Source organism: Nelumbo nucifera, chromosome 2 (assembly GCF_055504915.1).
Source record: "Nelumbo nucifera cultivar China Antique chromosome 2, China Antique-T2T, whole genome shotgun sequence".
NCBI lineage: Eukaryota > Viridiplantae > Streptophyta > Magnoliopsida > Proteales > Nelumbonaceae > Nelumbo > Nelumbo nucifera.
In genome coordinates, this window is record NC_142650.1 from 69,571,450 (window position 1) to 69,589,676 (window position 18,227).

Sequence of the window (18,227 nt, forward strand, 5' to 3'; positions counted from 1 at the left end):
GGCCCTTCGGTTTCATTCCCGCATGTGCAAAATGTTCTGTTGGTGGACTCTGCAACTGCACCTGCTGCCTACTCTCCTCACTACTTATCATAGCATATGCCTATGAAAGAGTAACCTCATCCCTGGCCAAAATGTTCTGTCTGATAATATCAAACTCAGGGTTGAGTCCAGTGAGAAACTCAAACACCCTATTTCTCTCCACTAGCTTTCTATACATTTCAGCATCCTTTCTACTCTCCCATACCACTGTCTCCATAACATGAATTTCCTGCCATAGGGATTTTAGTATAGTGTAGTAGATTGCCACACTCTTCTCCCCCTGTCTCAGGTTCTTCACATCACTTTTCAATTTGTATGCACTGGCTACATTCAGTTTCTGTGAATAGGTCTCAGTTACACTGTCCCATATCCCCTTAGCCGAAGACATCCAGAGATAGTGCTGGCTTATATGGGGTTGCATAGAGTTGACTAACCATCCTATAACAGTATAGTTCTCTTGCATCCATTTTTCAAATTCAGGGTCTGTCTCTTCGGGTTTCACCTTGTTGCCTGTGAGATACCCGAGTTTTCTTCTACTACAAACATAGATTTTTATAGACTGTGCCCAAGCAAGATAGTTCGTCCCATCTAGCTTAATTGTGGTAACACCAGTCAAAACGGAATCTATTGAAGCATGTCCAGAAACTGGCACCTGCTTGAACTCACTTCCGTATGCCTCCATTAATCAAACGGAAATCAAAGAACAAAAAATTTTGACTATGTAAACTTAGTTGAAGTCAAACTAGAACTTGGGTGCTTGAAAAACTAGGGTTTTGCTCCATCCACTAGATGAGAGGAAGAGAGAAGACACTGCCGCACCTACCAGAGTAACCCAAACTCTTCCAAACCTGAACCACCCTCCTTTAGCAGTCACAAGACACCTTTCAAGCACAGAGCGCCACACCCAAGCTTCACCTTTCCTGGTAACCTCGAAAATCTCTAGTCGGCTAGGGTTTTGGGCATCAGCAAAACAACATCACTTCTTGGCAAAATCTGGCCAGAACTAAACTCTCCAAACCCTTCTACCAACCAAGCAAGTGATTCTCTATACTATAGAGAACCTATCTCTCCATACACACTCTTGATTTTAGAGTGTACAGGAACAAAGAAAAAGAAGGAAGAAGAACTGAACTTGCTCTGATACCAAGATGTAAATCAGTCCTCTAATATCAAGATTAAACTTAGTGATTAGCAAAATAGAACAGATCTGAATAACTGTATAAGAGAGGAAGATGGCGAAGGGAAGAGGTAAGAGAAGAAGAAGTCGAATTAATCACCCTTCTCCTCTAACCCTATTTTATTAATCTCTAAAAAATTGATGATGACAAGTATACCCTTAAGTGGGCGGGCCAGCTTGGCAGTTACATAAAGAAAATAAAATAAGAACAAATACCAGGCCCATTAAGTGAGGCCCATCAACATAAAATAAAAGATAAAATAAAGAATATCACACGAAAGGCTGTTAGGGCCCATTCGGCCCAGTCTCTTTACAGACCTTAACTGTTTCGGTTGGGCCATCTGGATCTTCCCCTGGCTCTCCTTCCTCCTCTACATGCAAGAGGTACACTTGTTGGGCCTTACACTTATGACCCGAAACAAATTTGTCGTCATAGTCGTAGAAAAGGCCCTTCTCATGTCGAGCTTGCATTTCGGTCCACGACAGCTTCCGGTAGGGGAGGGTCATAATTCCCGGTTTTTTGTAGGGTTGGTGTTAGGAGTTGGTAAAAGTGGGCCTAGATTGGGTACGGTCTTGGATGGAGGAGTTTTCAGTATTTGGCCGGTTGTAGGTGGTGTGGGTCGGCCGATCTTTCTCAGCCTATTTAGCCTCTCTTCCTTGAGCTTGGTTAAACCGATTGTGGCTATTAATGTGGATGGCTGCATGGCGTTTACCTTAATTTGGAGTCCTCTCGAAGTCCTCCAATAAAACAACCGACCAAGGCTGCCTCAGGCCACCCATGAACACGGGTAGCAAGTCGTCCAAACTCCTTCTGGTATTCTCTCCTGGTCCCAGATTGTCTCAGCCTTGAAAGGGATTCATTGAAATTTTTGTACCTAGAGGGGCCAAACCTCACACATAACGCCTTGGTGATGTCCAACCAGGTGGTCTGAGGATGGGTTTTGCAGTACTATTGATACCATAAAATGGCTTCCCCATCCATGTGGATAGAAGCAATGGCCACCCGTTGGTTAGCAGTGGTCTCGTGAAACTCAAAATACCGTTCGACTCGATAAATCCAAGGTACAGGATCATCACTTGCATAGGTAGGGAAGTCAATCTTAGCAGCCTTGACCGGAAAGGCTCCCATCTATCATTCTCCACTGCTGCTAGATCCTTCTTGCTCCGAATCCTTGGGTGTTGCCGACATTCGTTCAAACTGGCCAACCAGTGGAGACATCATTTCTTTGATGTCCTGCAACTCTTTGGTGGTTTGTTGAACCCCCTCCCCCCTTCAATCCGACCAATTTGTTCATCCACCGCCATTGGTCTAGTGCTAGGCATTGCTAAGCTCGACTCCAATTGATAGTTCCTTTATTTCTGAACTAGTTCACAAACAATATGAGCTGATTCGAGGGAGCTCACCCCCCTGAAATGGAGGAGGAAGAGATAGAGGGTAAGAAGGAAAAAGGGAATAGGGTTTCTCGTTGCCTTCATACTGATTATTACAAGAAATTTATAACCTCACGTAGAAGGTAGATAATGACAGCTAACTGATTCTTGATTTCTTGTTCAATTCCCTTGACATGGACGAAGCATGTAAACGAACTTCAAAGGTGGTGTCGCACACCTGATCCGAAGTTGGGCTGGTCGCCTTTTCCGGGCTTATTAGTAGAGACATCCCAAGGGGCTATAAGAGGACTGTAATATAATAGATTGAATGTCTTGCTCAACTCGTAGCCCAAAATACTGCTAAGGATAGTGACATAGCAAGTGATTTGGGGCTGGGAAGAAAAAGAAAAGCTCCTAGAGTTGATGGACAATCCACTAATATTGCTAGTGAAAAGTCAAATTAAGAGGACATTGAGTTAGCTGATCTGTATAAAAAGAATAACAGCCAACAATGGAAAGATTGAATACTGCAAGCTTTATATCCAATCAAGGTCATGGTGTTCAACTTCATATTAGTGAGTTTAATGGTGAGTTGGAACCTAAAGAGTTCTTGGACTGGTTAGACAACATTGAAAATTATTTTGATTGGAAGAATATGAATGAAAAAAGAAAGGTGAAACTTGTAACAACAAAGATGTGTGGGAAAGCCTTGAAAAGTTAGTTCTTGGGGAAGAACGAAGAAGAAGCTGAAATCACAATTCTTACCACTGGACTATGATCAATGGTTTGAGGTAGCCAATACAATATCAAGTCAGCCTTCATTGCTCATATAATGTCAAGGATGCATATTAGTTAGCTTTGAAGGTTGAAACTCACTTGAATCAAAACTCGGATAGAAAATAATTGCTGTTCAAAGTACATCTTCATCAGAGGCTCAAAGTGTTGGGGCTGGTAGGGATGTGTGATCAACCAAACATGACCTATAGTCCAAGGAACCTTAAATGCAACAAAAAGCAGCCAATGACAATCTACTATTAGATGTTTCAGGTGTATGGAGTTGGGACATTGTTCCAATGTACAATCTCTTGTACAGTGAGCAGTGTTGTATGATTTTCCTTTGATTAGTAAAATTTTACCTTACCTTTTCAAAAAAAAAAAAAAAGAGCATCAGGATGATATAGGCCATATTGAGGAATGACAAGTTGTTGAAGCTACTAAATCTAATGCCTTAGAGGGAGAAAACATGGAAGGATAAGTTGAGGGTGAAGTGCTAGTGATACGACACTCTATGGTTGCACCTTGAAAACCACTACCCAGGACTGATTGAGAAAGAATATCTTTAGAACACGTTGTACAACTGATGGGAAGTTGTGTAAACTAATTATTGATAGCATGAGTAGTGGAAATCTTGTATTTTAAGAGTGGTGGTTAAGTTGCAGCTCAAGACTATTTAACACCCTCAACCATATCACATTTTGTAGTTCAACAAAGGAATGGGGTAAGAGTTTCTTGAAAATGTTTAGTTAATTTTTCTATTGGTAACACATTTGAAGAGTTTGCTTGGTTGGATGATGTTCCAATGAATGCATGCCATATTCTTTTGGGTTGCCCATGGCAATATGATTGTAGGACTGTTCATTATGGAAAAAATACATATAACTCTTGTGAAAGGTAATAAGAAGATAACTTCTATACCAATACAACTTATTCATTTCAAAAGAAAGAAACTAAGCCAACCACAACCCTCTTCACCTCAAATAAATTGGTTGAAGTAGATGGGAATTTGGATGTTGTTTATGTGTTGGTTACAAAAGAAGTTAGCAAAGAATCACCTGTTCTGGACAAGGTGAAGAAGCTACTTCATGAGTATGCTGATGTCATGCCTGAGGAATTACCCAATCACCTTCCTCCATTAAGGGATGTGCAACATAACATAGATTTATAAGCCTGGAGCAGCATTGCCTAACTTACCCCACTATAGAATGAGTCCTAAGGAGCATGAGGAGCTCCACAAATAGGTAATAGAGCTGTTGAAGAAGTGGCTAATTCATGAAAGCTTGAGCCCATGTGCTGTACCAGCTTTGCTCACACCAAAGAAAGATGGTGGTTAGCGTATGTGTGTTGACAGTAATACTATCAACAAGATTACCGTTAAGTACAAGTTTTCCATACTCTATCGTGATTATATGTTAGACACATTGGTTGGTTCACAAGTCTTTTCAAAAATAGATTTAGAGTGGGCACTACCAAATTCGTATCCAAGAGTGGTATGAGTTGAAGACTGGATTCAAGACTAAGTAAGGTCTTTATGAATGGCTATTTATGCCATATGGGTTGTCTAATGCCCCTAGTACCTTTATGACATTCATGAGTCTAGTCTTAAGATCATTCATGGGGAAGTTTGTGGTAGTTTATTTTGATGGCATACTTGTCTAAAACAAAGATCATGACAACCACTTGGAGCACTTGAAAGCAGTCTTAAAAGTCTTGAGAAAAAATATATAAATTTGAAAAGGTGTAATTTTGTGAGACCGGTTAGTGTTTTTTGAGTATTTTGCTTCAGCCAAGGGGATTAAAGTGGAGCAAGAAAAGGTTCAAGTTATTCAAGAGCGGCCAACACTAAAGACCTTACTAAAATTTATAGTTTTCATGAACTAGACACATATTATCGTTGATTTATAAAGAATTTCAGCACTATTGTGGCACCCATTACTAAATTGAAAGGGGGGGGGGGAGTTTACATGGACTCCCGCAGCTGAAAAGCTTGTAGGTTTTCAAGACTGCTATTCAGTCTTGATCACTAAGAGATTTCAGGTTCAATGAGAAGAGAGTGAAGAAGATGTAGAAGAAAGAGTGATGGAAGAGCAATAGAACACAGTTTTTGAGGAGAAGAACAGAATGTCAATGTTCTGCTGCCGCCACTTTAAGTTAATATATATAGGTTATGCTAGTTACATGAAAGGACATATCTGCCCTTGGTGTTTACATCATAACTGTTAACAAATAACAACCAATATAAAACTGAAACTAGAAATAACAGAACAACAAAATAACCACAGCTGTGACTAGATACATTCTACCCTACGGACAGAGTGGGACCACAGCTGTGGGGCCCACATCAATGTTCTCTACACCCCCCCTCAAGTTGGGAGTATATGTTCATCATTCCCAACTTGGATAGATCCGCCTCTAGCTTCTTTCTTGATACGGTTTTAGTAAGAATGTCGGCTAGTTGCATACTGGATGTGATGTAAGGGAGGCATACTTGTTGAGATGAGACCCTCTCTCGCACAAAATGGCGGTCAACTTCAATGTGTTTGGTTCTGTCATGCTGTACTGGATTATGTGCTATATTAATGGCGGCTTGATTATCACAGTACAGCATCAGGGGCTTCTCATACTCAACACCCAACTCCTCAAGTAGAGATCTTAGCCATAGGATTTCAGCCACTCCATTGGCCATGGACCTGTATTCTGCTTCAGCACTTGACTGGGAGACCACACTTTGTTTCTTACTTCTCCAGGAGACAAGGTTTCCTCCCACAAGGGCACAGTATCCCGAGGTAGACCTTCTGTCATCAACACTCCCAGCCCAATCTGCATCAGTATAAACCTCCACCTTCATGTGATTGTTGTTCTTGAAAAGTATACCCCTACCTGGGCATCTCTTCAAGTAGGCTAAGATTCTTTCTGCCGCAAGAAGATGTGTGGTTCTAGGAGAATGCATGTACTGGCTGACAACACTTACAGCATAAGTAATATCTGGCCGAGTGAGGCAGAGATATAGGAGCATTCCTACTAGTTGCTGGAACATAACTTTGTCTTCAAGAAGCTCCCCACTCTCGGTACTAATCCTGTGATTCTGTTCAATTGGTGTATCTGCGGGCTTGACACCTAACTTTCCAGTTTCTGCCAACAGGTCTAAGACATATTTCCTCTGAGATATAAAGATCCCTTGTTTGGATCTAGCAACCTCAATACCCAAAAAATACTGGAGTACACCAAGGTCCTTCACCTCAAATTCTTGGTGAAGAAGCTGTTTAAGAGACTCAATCTCATGGCAATCATTCCCTGTGACCACAATATCATCAACATATACTGCCAACAGTGTCAAAGAGGACTCCACCCTCTTGATGAATAGGGTATGATCTGACTGGGCCTGTACACATCCAAACTTCACAAGTGCTAGTCTGAATCTATCGAACCAAGCCCTAGGTGACTGTTTCAAACCATACAAAGCCTTGTTGAGCCGACAGACCTTCTTACCTACTTCTGCATCATAGAAGCCAGGAGACAAACGCATGTAAACTTTTTCCTACAGATCTTCATTCAGAAAGGCATTTTTCACGTCCATTTGGTATAAAGGCCAAGTGTGACTTGCTGCAAGGGACAAGAGAACTCGAATAGTAGTCATCTTGGCTACCGGTGCAAATGTCTCCAAGTAATCTATGCCATAAGTCTGTGTAAACCCTCTTGCAACTAACCGAGCTTTATACCTCTCAATAGATCCATCTGCATTATGCTTCACCGTAAATACCCATCTGCATCCAACTGGTTTCTTTCCTTTTGGCGAATCAACTACCTCCCAGGTGTTGTTCTTCAACAGAGCATCCATCTCAACTTGCATTGCATCTTTCCATTCAGGGACGGATAGGGCTTCTTGCACTGTTCTTGGAATAGGGACATTGGAAATGGAGCTAAGGTAGGACCTATAGGTAGGAGATAGGCGATCATAGGATAAAAAATGGGAAATACAGTGGGCTGTGGATGTGGTACAATGTCGTTTCCCTTTACGGACTGCAATTGGAAGGTCAAGATCATCTGTAGGGGAAGTCTCTGTGGGCTCTGGGACTGAAGTATCTAGACCTGAAGCTGCAGATGAGATTGGAGCTGGTCTGGACTGCTGATGATTAGGATCAACCTGCCTGCACCGCCTGTGATAAACCCTCAACTCCTGATCCCTTTGACCACCCTCACCATTGCAGCTTTCCCTCAACTCCTGATCCCTCTGATCACCCTCACCATTGCAGTTCTCATAACCCAATGGAATAGGTAAAGGAACTGCCCCACTCTCACTGCTCTCCCCCTGAAGACAAGAACTCAAACCCCCACTCTCACTACTCTCCCCCTGAGGGGCAACCCGAGGATAATAGGGTGTCCCCTCAAAGAAGTGACATCCATGGAGACAAACTTCCTCCCGGAGACAGGATCATAACAGCAATAACCCTTTTGAGTTTGTGCATAACCAAGGAAGATGCATTTGGAGGCTTTGGGTACGAACTTGGAGGGATGGGGTTCGAGAAGCTGAACAAAGCAAGTGCAACCGAATGTCTTAAGGGGAATAGAAAACAAGTCCTCACGTGGGTGTAGAAGCGAAAAAGGAGATCGCATATCAAGGACCCTGGAAGGGACCCGATTAATAAGGTATACCGCCGTGAGGATAGCGTCCCCCCAGAAACGAATAGGGACATTGGAAGTAAACATGAGGCTTCTAGCTACTTCCAAAATGTGCCTATTCTTCCTCTCGGCAACTCCATTTTGCTGAGGTGTATGAGGGCAAGAGCTTTGGTGGATAACCCCATGATGAAGAAGATAAGATGTCAATGATTTAGCAAAATATTCCTTTGCGTTATCAGATCGGAGAACTTTGATCTTGGCATCAAACTGGGTTAGGATCATTTGGTGAAATATTTGAGTCAGGGAAGGTACCTCATCTCGTGAACGCATGAGATAAACCCAAGAAAAACGGGTATGGTCATCAACAAATAACAAAAAATATCTGTACCTACCCATGGAAGGGATATGATAAGGCCCCCAAACGTCAGTATGCACAATATCAAAAGAATTATCACTCCTTTTATTACTCAATAAATAAGGCTTTCTACAATGCTTAGCAAACTCACAACTTTCACACTGTAGCTGAAACAACTCAATAGACTCAAATAAAGTAGGAAACAGACTTTGTAAAGATCGAAAAGACAAATGACCTAATCGGTTATGCCAAAGCATAACCGGACTCACACTCTTAGAAACAAAAGACAACTTCTCTACTGACTCTCCTTGACGGAACCGCTCCCCGAGCAGATAGATCCCATTCGTCTCACGGCCAGTCCCAATCACCTTCTGCGTCTCCAAGTCCTGGAAAACACATCGGTCAGGGAAGAAGGTTACTGAGCAGTTCATATGCTTGGTAATACTACTGACTGAAAGAAGGTTAGTATCAAGCTTAGGCACATGCAAAACAAATGATAGGGAGATAGTATCTGAAAGCTTGATGTCACCCTTCCCAGAAATAGGAACCAGGGAGCCATCAGCAATTGATACCTTATCCCTTACCAGAAGACAAATGGTAAGTAGTAAACAGTGAAGGCAAGCTCGTCATGTGATCAGATGCACCCGAGTCTATTACCCAACAAGGTTCAGTAGTACCTGGAGCTGAGGCATGATAGGTTGAAGCTCGAGTACCTGAATGGGCGAAGGCAGATGTGACAGGGCCTGATGGAGGCTGCGGTGGCTGAGCTGAATTTCCAACCTCCTTTTCTAGCTGTATTAGGGCAGCCCGAACTGCAGCTAAGGTCTCCAAAGATGTTCCTTTTGTGCCAGATGAGGATGCTGAATCAGTGTTCATGGCTACATGAGCAGTGCTCTTCTTGTTTCTTAACTTCGCAAGAACCAAGTGGGGATGCAGTTTCCAACATGTCCCTTTTGTATGTTTGGGTTTCTTACAATGTTCACATACTACATTCTTCTTGTCTTCCTTCCTCCTGTCCTTCTCTGAATCACCCCCTGATTTGGGTGTAGCCGCTACAAAGGCTGATATGGGTTGCATCATAACCTTCCTTCTGATTTCTTCACTGTGTACAAATGAGTAAGTCTGAGAGAGAGTCACACTGTCTCTAGTCAAAATCTGCTGCCTCACAATATCATATTCTGAGTTCAGTCCCACCAGGAACTCAAACACTCTGTTTGTCTCGATGTGCTTTCTATGGGTCTGAGCATCTTTGGGACTCTCCCACTCAATAGTCTCTAAGTGATCAATCTCATGCCACAGGGACTTCAAGGTAGAGAAGTAGACCGATACCGGTTTCTCTCCTTGTTTAAGGGTGTTCACTTCACATTTCAATTCATATGCTCTAGCAACATTAAGGGGTTGGGAGTAAGTTTCTTTCATAACATCCCATATCTCCTTAGCTGTCTTTGCCCACAAATAATTCCGGCTAATATGAGGCTGCATAGAATTACACAGCCATGTCATAACCAAGTAGTTTTCTTGCATCCACTTGGTATATGTCGGGTCTCCCTTGGAAGGTTCTTTCATATCTCCCAGGAGGTACCCTAATTTACCTCTTCCACCAATAGCCATCATGGCTGATTGGGCCCATTCCAAATAGTTTGACCCATCAAACTTTACGGTCGTAATCTGACCACCCATCTCAGAAATACCACCATAACTGATGTTCCCAAGACTGCCTTCTGCTTGAATTTTAGACTCCATTTCTGTCAAGTCTCAAAACAGTACTTGAATCACCAATCACAATCAAAACGGTATAGGCCTGATCTGTATTCTCAATGTATGTGCACAAAACCGAAGTAATTCTGATCTGAAACCAACTAGCCAACACAACAGTAGCTATCCGTAGATCTCTAACCCCTTTAGAACTCTGAGAACAGCTTTAAAACAAAACTGATATGCTAGGGAAAGTTAGGGTTTTAATCAGTCCTGAAAGGAAGCAATTCAGTCACACAGTCCAGACTGTATAGATGAGCTTGCAGTAGGGTTAATAAGAAACCCTAGAATCTGATCGGACCTACCAATCAACTTAAGAGTAGCTCTAGGTAGATCACAGGGTTCAGTCAACCACTAGGGCTTGCCGCAGATCACTTTCAAACCCTAGAGTAGAGAGAAACACAGTTCGGTCCAGGGTTTGATGTAAAACCCTAGGAAATCGAAGAGAGAAAGAGCTAGAATGGTTCGGCCTTCCCCTCCAGATAGGTCCAACCTATCTTCTCTGAAAGAACTTCTATTAAAAAGTAACAACTTACAAGGAAAAAATAGTTCGCTGCCTTCTAGGGTTACCTGAACCCTAGTCTTCTCTGATCCTTCCTGACCACCAACACTCTGCAACCCTAGCAAGTTTCCAACAGCTGCTAGTACCTCTGGTGATCTCCAAGAATCAGTCTGTGAACTCCTCCTTTTCAGCTTTCAGTCCTAGGAGATTCTCATGTGGTCGGCTGGTATTAGACTCACATGAAAAACCCTAACTTGGCTCTGATACCATGTAGGTTTTCAAGACTGCTATTCAGTCTTGATCACTAAGAGATTTCAGGTTCGATGAGAAGAGAAAGTGAAAAAGATGTAGAAGAAAGAGTGATGGAAGAGCAATAGAACACAGTTTTTGAGGAGAAGAACAGAATGTCAATGTTCTGCCGCCGCCACTTTAAGTTAATATATATAGGTTATGCTAGTTACATGAAAGGACATATCTGCCCTTGGTGTTTACATCATAACTGCTAACAAATAACAACCAATATAAAACTGAAACTCGAAATAAGAGAACAGCAAAATAACCACAGCTGTGACTAGATACATTCTACCCTACGGACAGAGTGGGACCACAGCTGTGGGGCCCACATCAATGTTCTCTACAAAACTCAATGATGCTAGCTTTACCAAATTTTAACTAGCTTTTTGAAGTTAAATGTGAAGCACCACATGTTGGGATTGGAGCTGTCCTTAGCCAAGAAGACTGTCCAGTTGCTTACTTTGGTGAGAAACTCAATGATGCTAGAAGGAAGTATTCCACTTAGGATATTGAGTTTTATGCCATTGTACAGGTCTTGATGTTTCGGTGATTACCTTGTGCAATGAGAGTTTGTGTTGTATTTAGTCCATGTCTATTGCCCTACAATACAGCACTACCTGTTGAGTAGTTTTGTTGGAGATTACTTGAAGCAATGGGATGTTATCCTACCACAAGCTAAGTTTTCCTTCAATGATTTAGTTAACAGATCTACAAGGAAGACTCCTTTTATGGTTGTGTTTGGTCGATTGACTAAAGGTGTTGTGGACCTAGTTCCTATAATAGGGTTACCATGATGAGTGATGATGCTAAAGTTTTAGTTGAATCCATTTTGATAGATTCAAGAAAATGTACGACAAAATCTAAAAGGAAGCAATCAAAAGTATAAAAGAAGCAAAGGATAAGCACTGTTGGATGAAAGAGTTTCATGATGGTGATCTAGTCAAGATTTATTTGTGGCCTAAGTGGTTTTCAATTGGGACTTACCACAGGCTGAAGTAGGAAAAGATTGGTTAATGTCAAGTGATGCTAAAGTTTTAGTTGAATCCATTTTGATAGATTCAAGAAAATGTACAACAAAATCTAAAAGGAAGCAATCAAAAGTATAAAGAAGCAAAGGATAAGCACTGTCGGATGAAAGAGTTTCATGATGGTGATCTAGTCAAGATTTATTTGTGGCCTAAGTAGTTTTCAATTGGGACTTACCACAGGCTGAAGTAGGAAAAGATTGGTCAATGTCAAGTGCCGAGACAATTTGGGGATAATGTATATGAAATTGAACCACTTGCTGGTTTGCCCATTTCACCCATTTTCAATGTAGCAGACCTCTTCGATTATCATGAAGATCTAGAACCAGCAGCAATGGTTGATCAAGGACAAGTATAAAGGACCAATAGTTCTAATGAGTTTGAGTAAGTAGAAGATATTTGAATCATCAACACTCGAAATGAGACCTATTTTAGGTTCTTGGTCAAGTGGAAAGGGAAACTAAAAATGCTGCTCAAATAATTGTTCTATTTGAGCAACTAAAAATGGGTTGAACTAGAAGGAGACTAGTTCAAGGCTATTAAAAATGCTGCTCACACGTTGAGCTCTTTTTGACCCGACAAGAATGATAAACCCAAAGAAAAAAAGAAAAAAAATTGATGCCAAATGTTTTGAATTTGTTTTGAAGTAAGACCCTAAATAGTTGTTCTTGGGTAGCTTTGTTATCAATTTGGCCTAGGGGTATTTAAGTATTTTCATCATTTTATAATTTAGATTCTCGTTAGGGGTAGATGTGCGCACATCTCTTGGGTTTTGGTTCTCTTGGGTGTTTTTGTAATAAAAGTTATCTTTTGGGGATTGTTTGAAATTAATTTTTGCTCACAAGGAGTTGTTTGTGAAGGAGGGGTATTCTAGGGGCTTCTGTATAAATATTTTAGGTGACTTCTGAGAAAGCCATTAAGTCTTATAAAAGAAAAGGGGGTTGGTTCTATGGGAGGTTTTCTGGTTCTTTCTCTTTTATTTGAGTTGTAGTTCAGCCCCAACTAGAATTTTCAAGTATTAGGAGATTGGGTTTTGAGGAGTCAACCCATTTGGTACCTTGTAATCCCTCCATCACTGTGTCCACATGAGGGGCTAGCTTGATGCCATTATTACAAGAGTTCTACTCCTGGTTCAGTTCTGAAATTTGTAGAAATCCAGTTTATTTTTGTTGTTTTCAGCTTTGTATTGTTGTGCTTATTGCTATTTCGCTTGAAGTATGTAACTTGCTTGTCTATCCACATTAGAAACTGGGATATCAAACAGGATGAATAAAAGAACCAATTGAGAAAGTGAAAAGGGTGCTGAATATGAAAAATGGGAGCAAGAAAACTATATATGCATTTGACAATAAGAAAGAATTTTATATGGCTTCAAACTACTAGGGAGATATGGGAGTAGGCTAAGGAAACTATGCTAAACAGAGGCACTATGCTCTGGTGTTTGAAGTGTAGGTGGAATCATCTTCTTGCAAACAAGGGGAAAGAGTCCTTTTCACATATTAGTCTGCTCTTACAACTTTGTGTAAAGAGCTTGATCAATATCAAGCAATTGATTGGGAGGGTAAGAAAGATGCTCAAGCTTATAAGAAATTGGAAACAAAGAAATGTGTGTTTTCCTTCTTAGCAGATTTGAATCATAGTTCAGATTCTTGGTAGCAAGGAACTTTATAACCTACAGGAGTTGTATGCTTTGATGCAGTATGAGGAGAGTAGGACCATTATGAATCCTCTTCATGGAGAGTCATTGGACCTTGTGTTGAGGAAACCACAAGAAAGCAGACTCTAGTAAAAAGGGTGATCAGGATGATAAAAGTAAAAACTGTGCTTTACTCATTGTGGAAGATCATGGTATACAAATGAGAAGTTGTTGGGCTCTTATTGATAAACCCAAGAAATTCAAGGGAAAGCTAGGGAAGAAGTTCAACACAACTAATGTTGCAGCCAGCTCATTCTGAAAAAAATCAGGCTTCCACTATTTCTTCCATTAGAAGTATTTACACATGTACTTTTCTTCTTTTAGGTAACCAAGGGTATTATTGTAACTTCACCTCCTTTTATGACACCCTATTATATAAGATAGAGTTGGAGCTGCCACTCACATTATTATTGCTCCAATTTCTGTCTTTCTCTGCTATCTTCTTTTCCTTTCTTCTTATTCAGACTATAAAAACCTTCCTAAATCCACCCCAATATTCAGATATATAATACAACTCCTTTCTAATATTAATCTTCAACTATTTTTTGAGGCGAAAAAACCTTCAAATTTTAGATTTCCTAAAGCGGTTTATTAGAAGTTGCATGTTCCAAGCTCCAATTTCCATTGCATCTTTACAAACTAATATAATGTCATTTGCAAATTGTATATGCATGACCATTGTCTCTCAAGATTTTTGTCTGACCATATTCCAACCACATTGTCTTTCCCATATATTTGAACTAAATCTTACTGTTTCTTAACAGATAATGGGTTATGTTGACAGGGAGAATATGGTTTCTTAAGAAAATACAACTACATTGAAGGCCCCATAGAGAAAATATGGTAAATGTTAGAGTATGATAGACCATATTCAACTTACAAGAAAGAGAGATTTGCAGATGAAACCCTACCTGTATCCCAGAAAGCATAGTGGCAATAGCTACATCAGCCGCATCTTTGATTGTGGGAAAATTGCACATTGCAACCTGCAATGTTATTGAATTTACTGAATGAATTGCATGGACATGTCAAAACATTAGGCTGCATTTGTACTGAGTGCAAAAACTAATATGTATTAATGTGAATGAACATAGTGTCAAAAGAGTACAATGCAAAGTTGGTTTGGTTTTGCACAGATAGCATTTGTTCTATTGGTTGTGATGGGTGCAAACCTCATTACAAGTTTAATGTTATTTATTTAGCGTGAGTGGTAAAAAGAGAACCAAAACAAAAATATCTTTTTAGTTACATCAATCAAAAAATTTGTAACTATTTTGAGTGCAATGAGTGCAAAGTTTGCATCCAATTTTTGGAAGCAAACCATGTACCCTCTTTTAAGGAAAATAGAGTGACAGGTTGAAAATTTTCCTTCATTCATGTTGCAAAACCTAGATGAAGAATGGTTTAGATTAATGTCTTTTACATTTACTAATGGGGGCATATTTTTCATTGTATCTCTTAGTATATGCATATACATACATAATACAATGAGAGGCTATATACACCATGAGAGGCTGAATGGGAGAACATTTATTGCTCCCATCTATCTCATATCAGAGCAATGAGTTTCTCTTTTGTCAATTGCACAGTTTTTTTTTTTTTTTTGATCAATAACAAAAATGTCATTAATCAAACAGAATAATTAATTACAAAGGAAGGGAGATAAACTTTCTTAACTCCCTCAACAGAGGCAAGAGCCCCCAAAGTGAAAAAACCAAAATTACAACTGAGCCCAGAATAAAGATTTTCTAGTCACTCCTTGCTTGGCTAACCCATCTGCAAACGAGTTAGCAGATCTCTTCACCCAGTTGTACTTTATTTCCATGTCCTTAGACAACCACCTGAATTTTTTCCTTTCATTGGTGTAGTTCCATAACCCAGCCTTGTCTTCTCTCAACCACCCTACTACCACCACCAAGTCCCCTTCAATTACAAGCCTCCTAATATTCATTTCCTTGGCCCTTTAAACACCTTCTAAAGCCACAAAAATCTCAGCCCTGAGAGTCACCTGCCCCAATTGGGCCTGAAAACATGGCTGAAACAATTCCATTATCGTCCCTAAACACACCCCCAATGCCTGAATGCCCAGGGTTCCCTCTACTGCTGCCATTGAAGTTCAACTTTATAAAACTAGTGGGGGGAGGGGTCCAAGATAGACATAGACCAGTTTTCACCAGGGCAGAACTAGCAATCTCTTTCCATTTCCTCAGAAAATCATCCACTGTAAAGTCTGTGAATAAATCCGAGGACTTCAACCAATGTACCACCCTGATGTGAATCAAGTCTATCAAACTTTCAAAGTTTCTCTCTTTCTCAGAGAAAATTCTTGAAATCCTTTCTTCCCACAATGTCCAGCATACAGCAGCTCTTAGGCACCTCCACATGGTCCTACCCCTCTTCAAGTGCCACCTGAAGTAAGAAGAAGAAAATAGACTTTGCACATTCAAAGGGGGATTCCAGCTACACCCAATAAGAGAAAAATCCCATTCCCATATAGTTTTGGCAAGATGGCAAGAAACCAACAAGTGATAACCAATTTACCCATCGGCTTTACATAGAATACACCTATGAGGGGATAAACAAGTCTTTGGTCTCTTTCTTTGAAGAAGATCACTAGTATTGATTCTTTCCAAGAAAGTTTCCCAACAAAACCTCCCAACCCTAGGAGGAATTAGCTTACAGCAAATCTCTTTAACAGGGAAGGATAAACCTACAGGGCTGGATGGCTGAGTTAAGACTTAAAGAAAGAGACACAAGAGAAATAGCTCGAGGGGGTGGGGGTCCAAATTCTGGTGTCTTCCTTTGTGGGGTCCAAGAAAACATTTTCAAGAATAGCCAGGAGGGACAAGGTGTTGTTCAGATCTATATCTCTAACAGCCCTTCTCAAACCCAAATTCTAGCCAAACCCAGTGTTTGAAGATGAAGGGACAACAAAGGAAGAAATAAGCTCATTTTTCAAGTTAGAGAAAGCATACAGGGATGGAAATTGATCCTTCAAAAGGAAAATTTTATGAGGTTTGTGATAGGCCCTCGACTACCCATTTGGGCTCATCACAGGAGATCCAGGCCCACGACATGCAGCAGCCAGGCCAAGCATGAGAGAAGCACTCGATCTCCCATGTGCAACAGCCACTGAGGTTTGTTTACATGAGGAGGCCACGTCCCTCTAGTTAGTTAGCCGTCTCAGTCAAGTCATGTGCAGGAGAGGCTGAAGAGAGAGTATAAGTATTGTATTACCTCACTGATTCTGGGCATGAAAAATGAAACCCTACTGATCTCCTCCATCTCTCCTCTCTTCTTCCTTTCTCTTCTTCCTCTCCTCCACCCTACTCTGTATTCAGGAGGGTGAGCTCCCTCGAACCAGCTCATGTTTTCAGAATATCAACGTCATCTTATCAACTAGTATCAGAGCCTAGCACTAATGACTAATACGAGATCCACTACAGTAGATGATCATGTTGATCGGATTGAAGTAGAAGTTCGCCGAACCACATCAGAACTGAAGGACATCAAGGAGACCTTGTTGGCACTGGTGGGGCAGTTCGAGTGACTATCCACACCCATGGCGAGGGAACCAGAAGCGGAAGGATCCAATAGCAGCATGGGTAGACGTGGCGGGATCACCCCAGGCAAGATGACGAAGATCATATTCCCAGTTTACTCAGGTGATGATCCGGTACCTTGGATTTATCGGACTGAACAGTATTTTGAATATCATGAGACCCCGGTGCACCAACGAGTGCCTATTGGCTCTATCAACCTCAATGGAGAGTGCCATTATGTGGTACCAATGGTACCAAAAAACACACCCCTAGACTACTTGGATGGACTTCACCGAAGCCTTACGAGTGAGGTTCGGACCATCTGGGTATGAAAAATTTGATGAATCCTTGTCCCGCGTCAAACGGACTAGTAGTGTGCAGGAGTATCAGACTGAGTTCGAGAGATTAGCCACCTGTGTGCATGGTTGGCCGGAAACGGCTCTGGTTGGCTGTTTCATCGGGGGTTTACAGGAAGACATACGGATTGAAGTAAAAGCATTGCAGCCTTCAACTCTTATCTCTGCTATCAGGCTAGATAAACTCCAAGAAGACAGGCTAAACCGATTAAGAAAAACCACTAGACCAACTGGTCTAGCGGTTGGACCCCTGTTACGAACCCCAACCAGTCAAGCAGATTCAGCTCCGGGACCCTTACTTCCCACCCCGGGCACTAAACCAGAAGCCCCAACACCCAAGAACCCTGGGACCATGGTAGTACCTTACAAGAAGCTCTCATGGACCGAGATGCAGGCCCGCCGAGAAAATGGGTTGTGTTACAATTGTGACAAAAAATTTACCCAAGGGCACCGGTGCAAGACCCCACACCTCTACCTATTGCAGGTTGAAGAGGAGGATGCCAACTGTGAATGGGAACCGGAAGTTGTGAAGCAGTCCCAACTATGGAAATTGAATATTATGTGATTTCTTTGCAAGCTCTATCGGGCTGTCAGAGCCCACGTACCATGAGGGTGGAAGGGTGGGTTCAGGCCCAAAAAGTGGCTATCCTAACCGAAAGTGGAAGTTCTCTAAATTTTATCACCCCCGGGTTGACCCGGAGACTCGGGTTGGATGTGG

The 18,227-nt window shown here is 41.4% G+C and overlaps 1 protein-coding gene across 2 annotated transcripts in view; it reads right to left on the minus strand.

Annotated features, from left to right (window-relative positions):
- Window positions 1-18,227, minus strand: part of LOC104601473 (FAD-linked oxidases family protein) — a 106,725-nt gene that overhangs the window by 27,990 nt on the left and 60,508 nt on the right. For both annotated transcript variants that reach the window (XM_010264816.3, XM_010264817.3), the window contains exon 11: window positions 14,523-14,597. In XM_010264816.3, coding sequence (XP_010263118.1) covers window positions 14,523-14,597 — 75 coding nt within the window. The remainder of the gene's footprint in view (window positions 1-14,522; window positions 14,598-18,227) is intronic.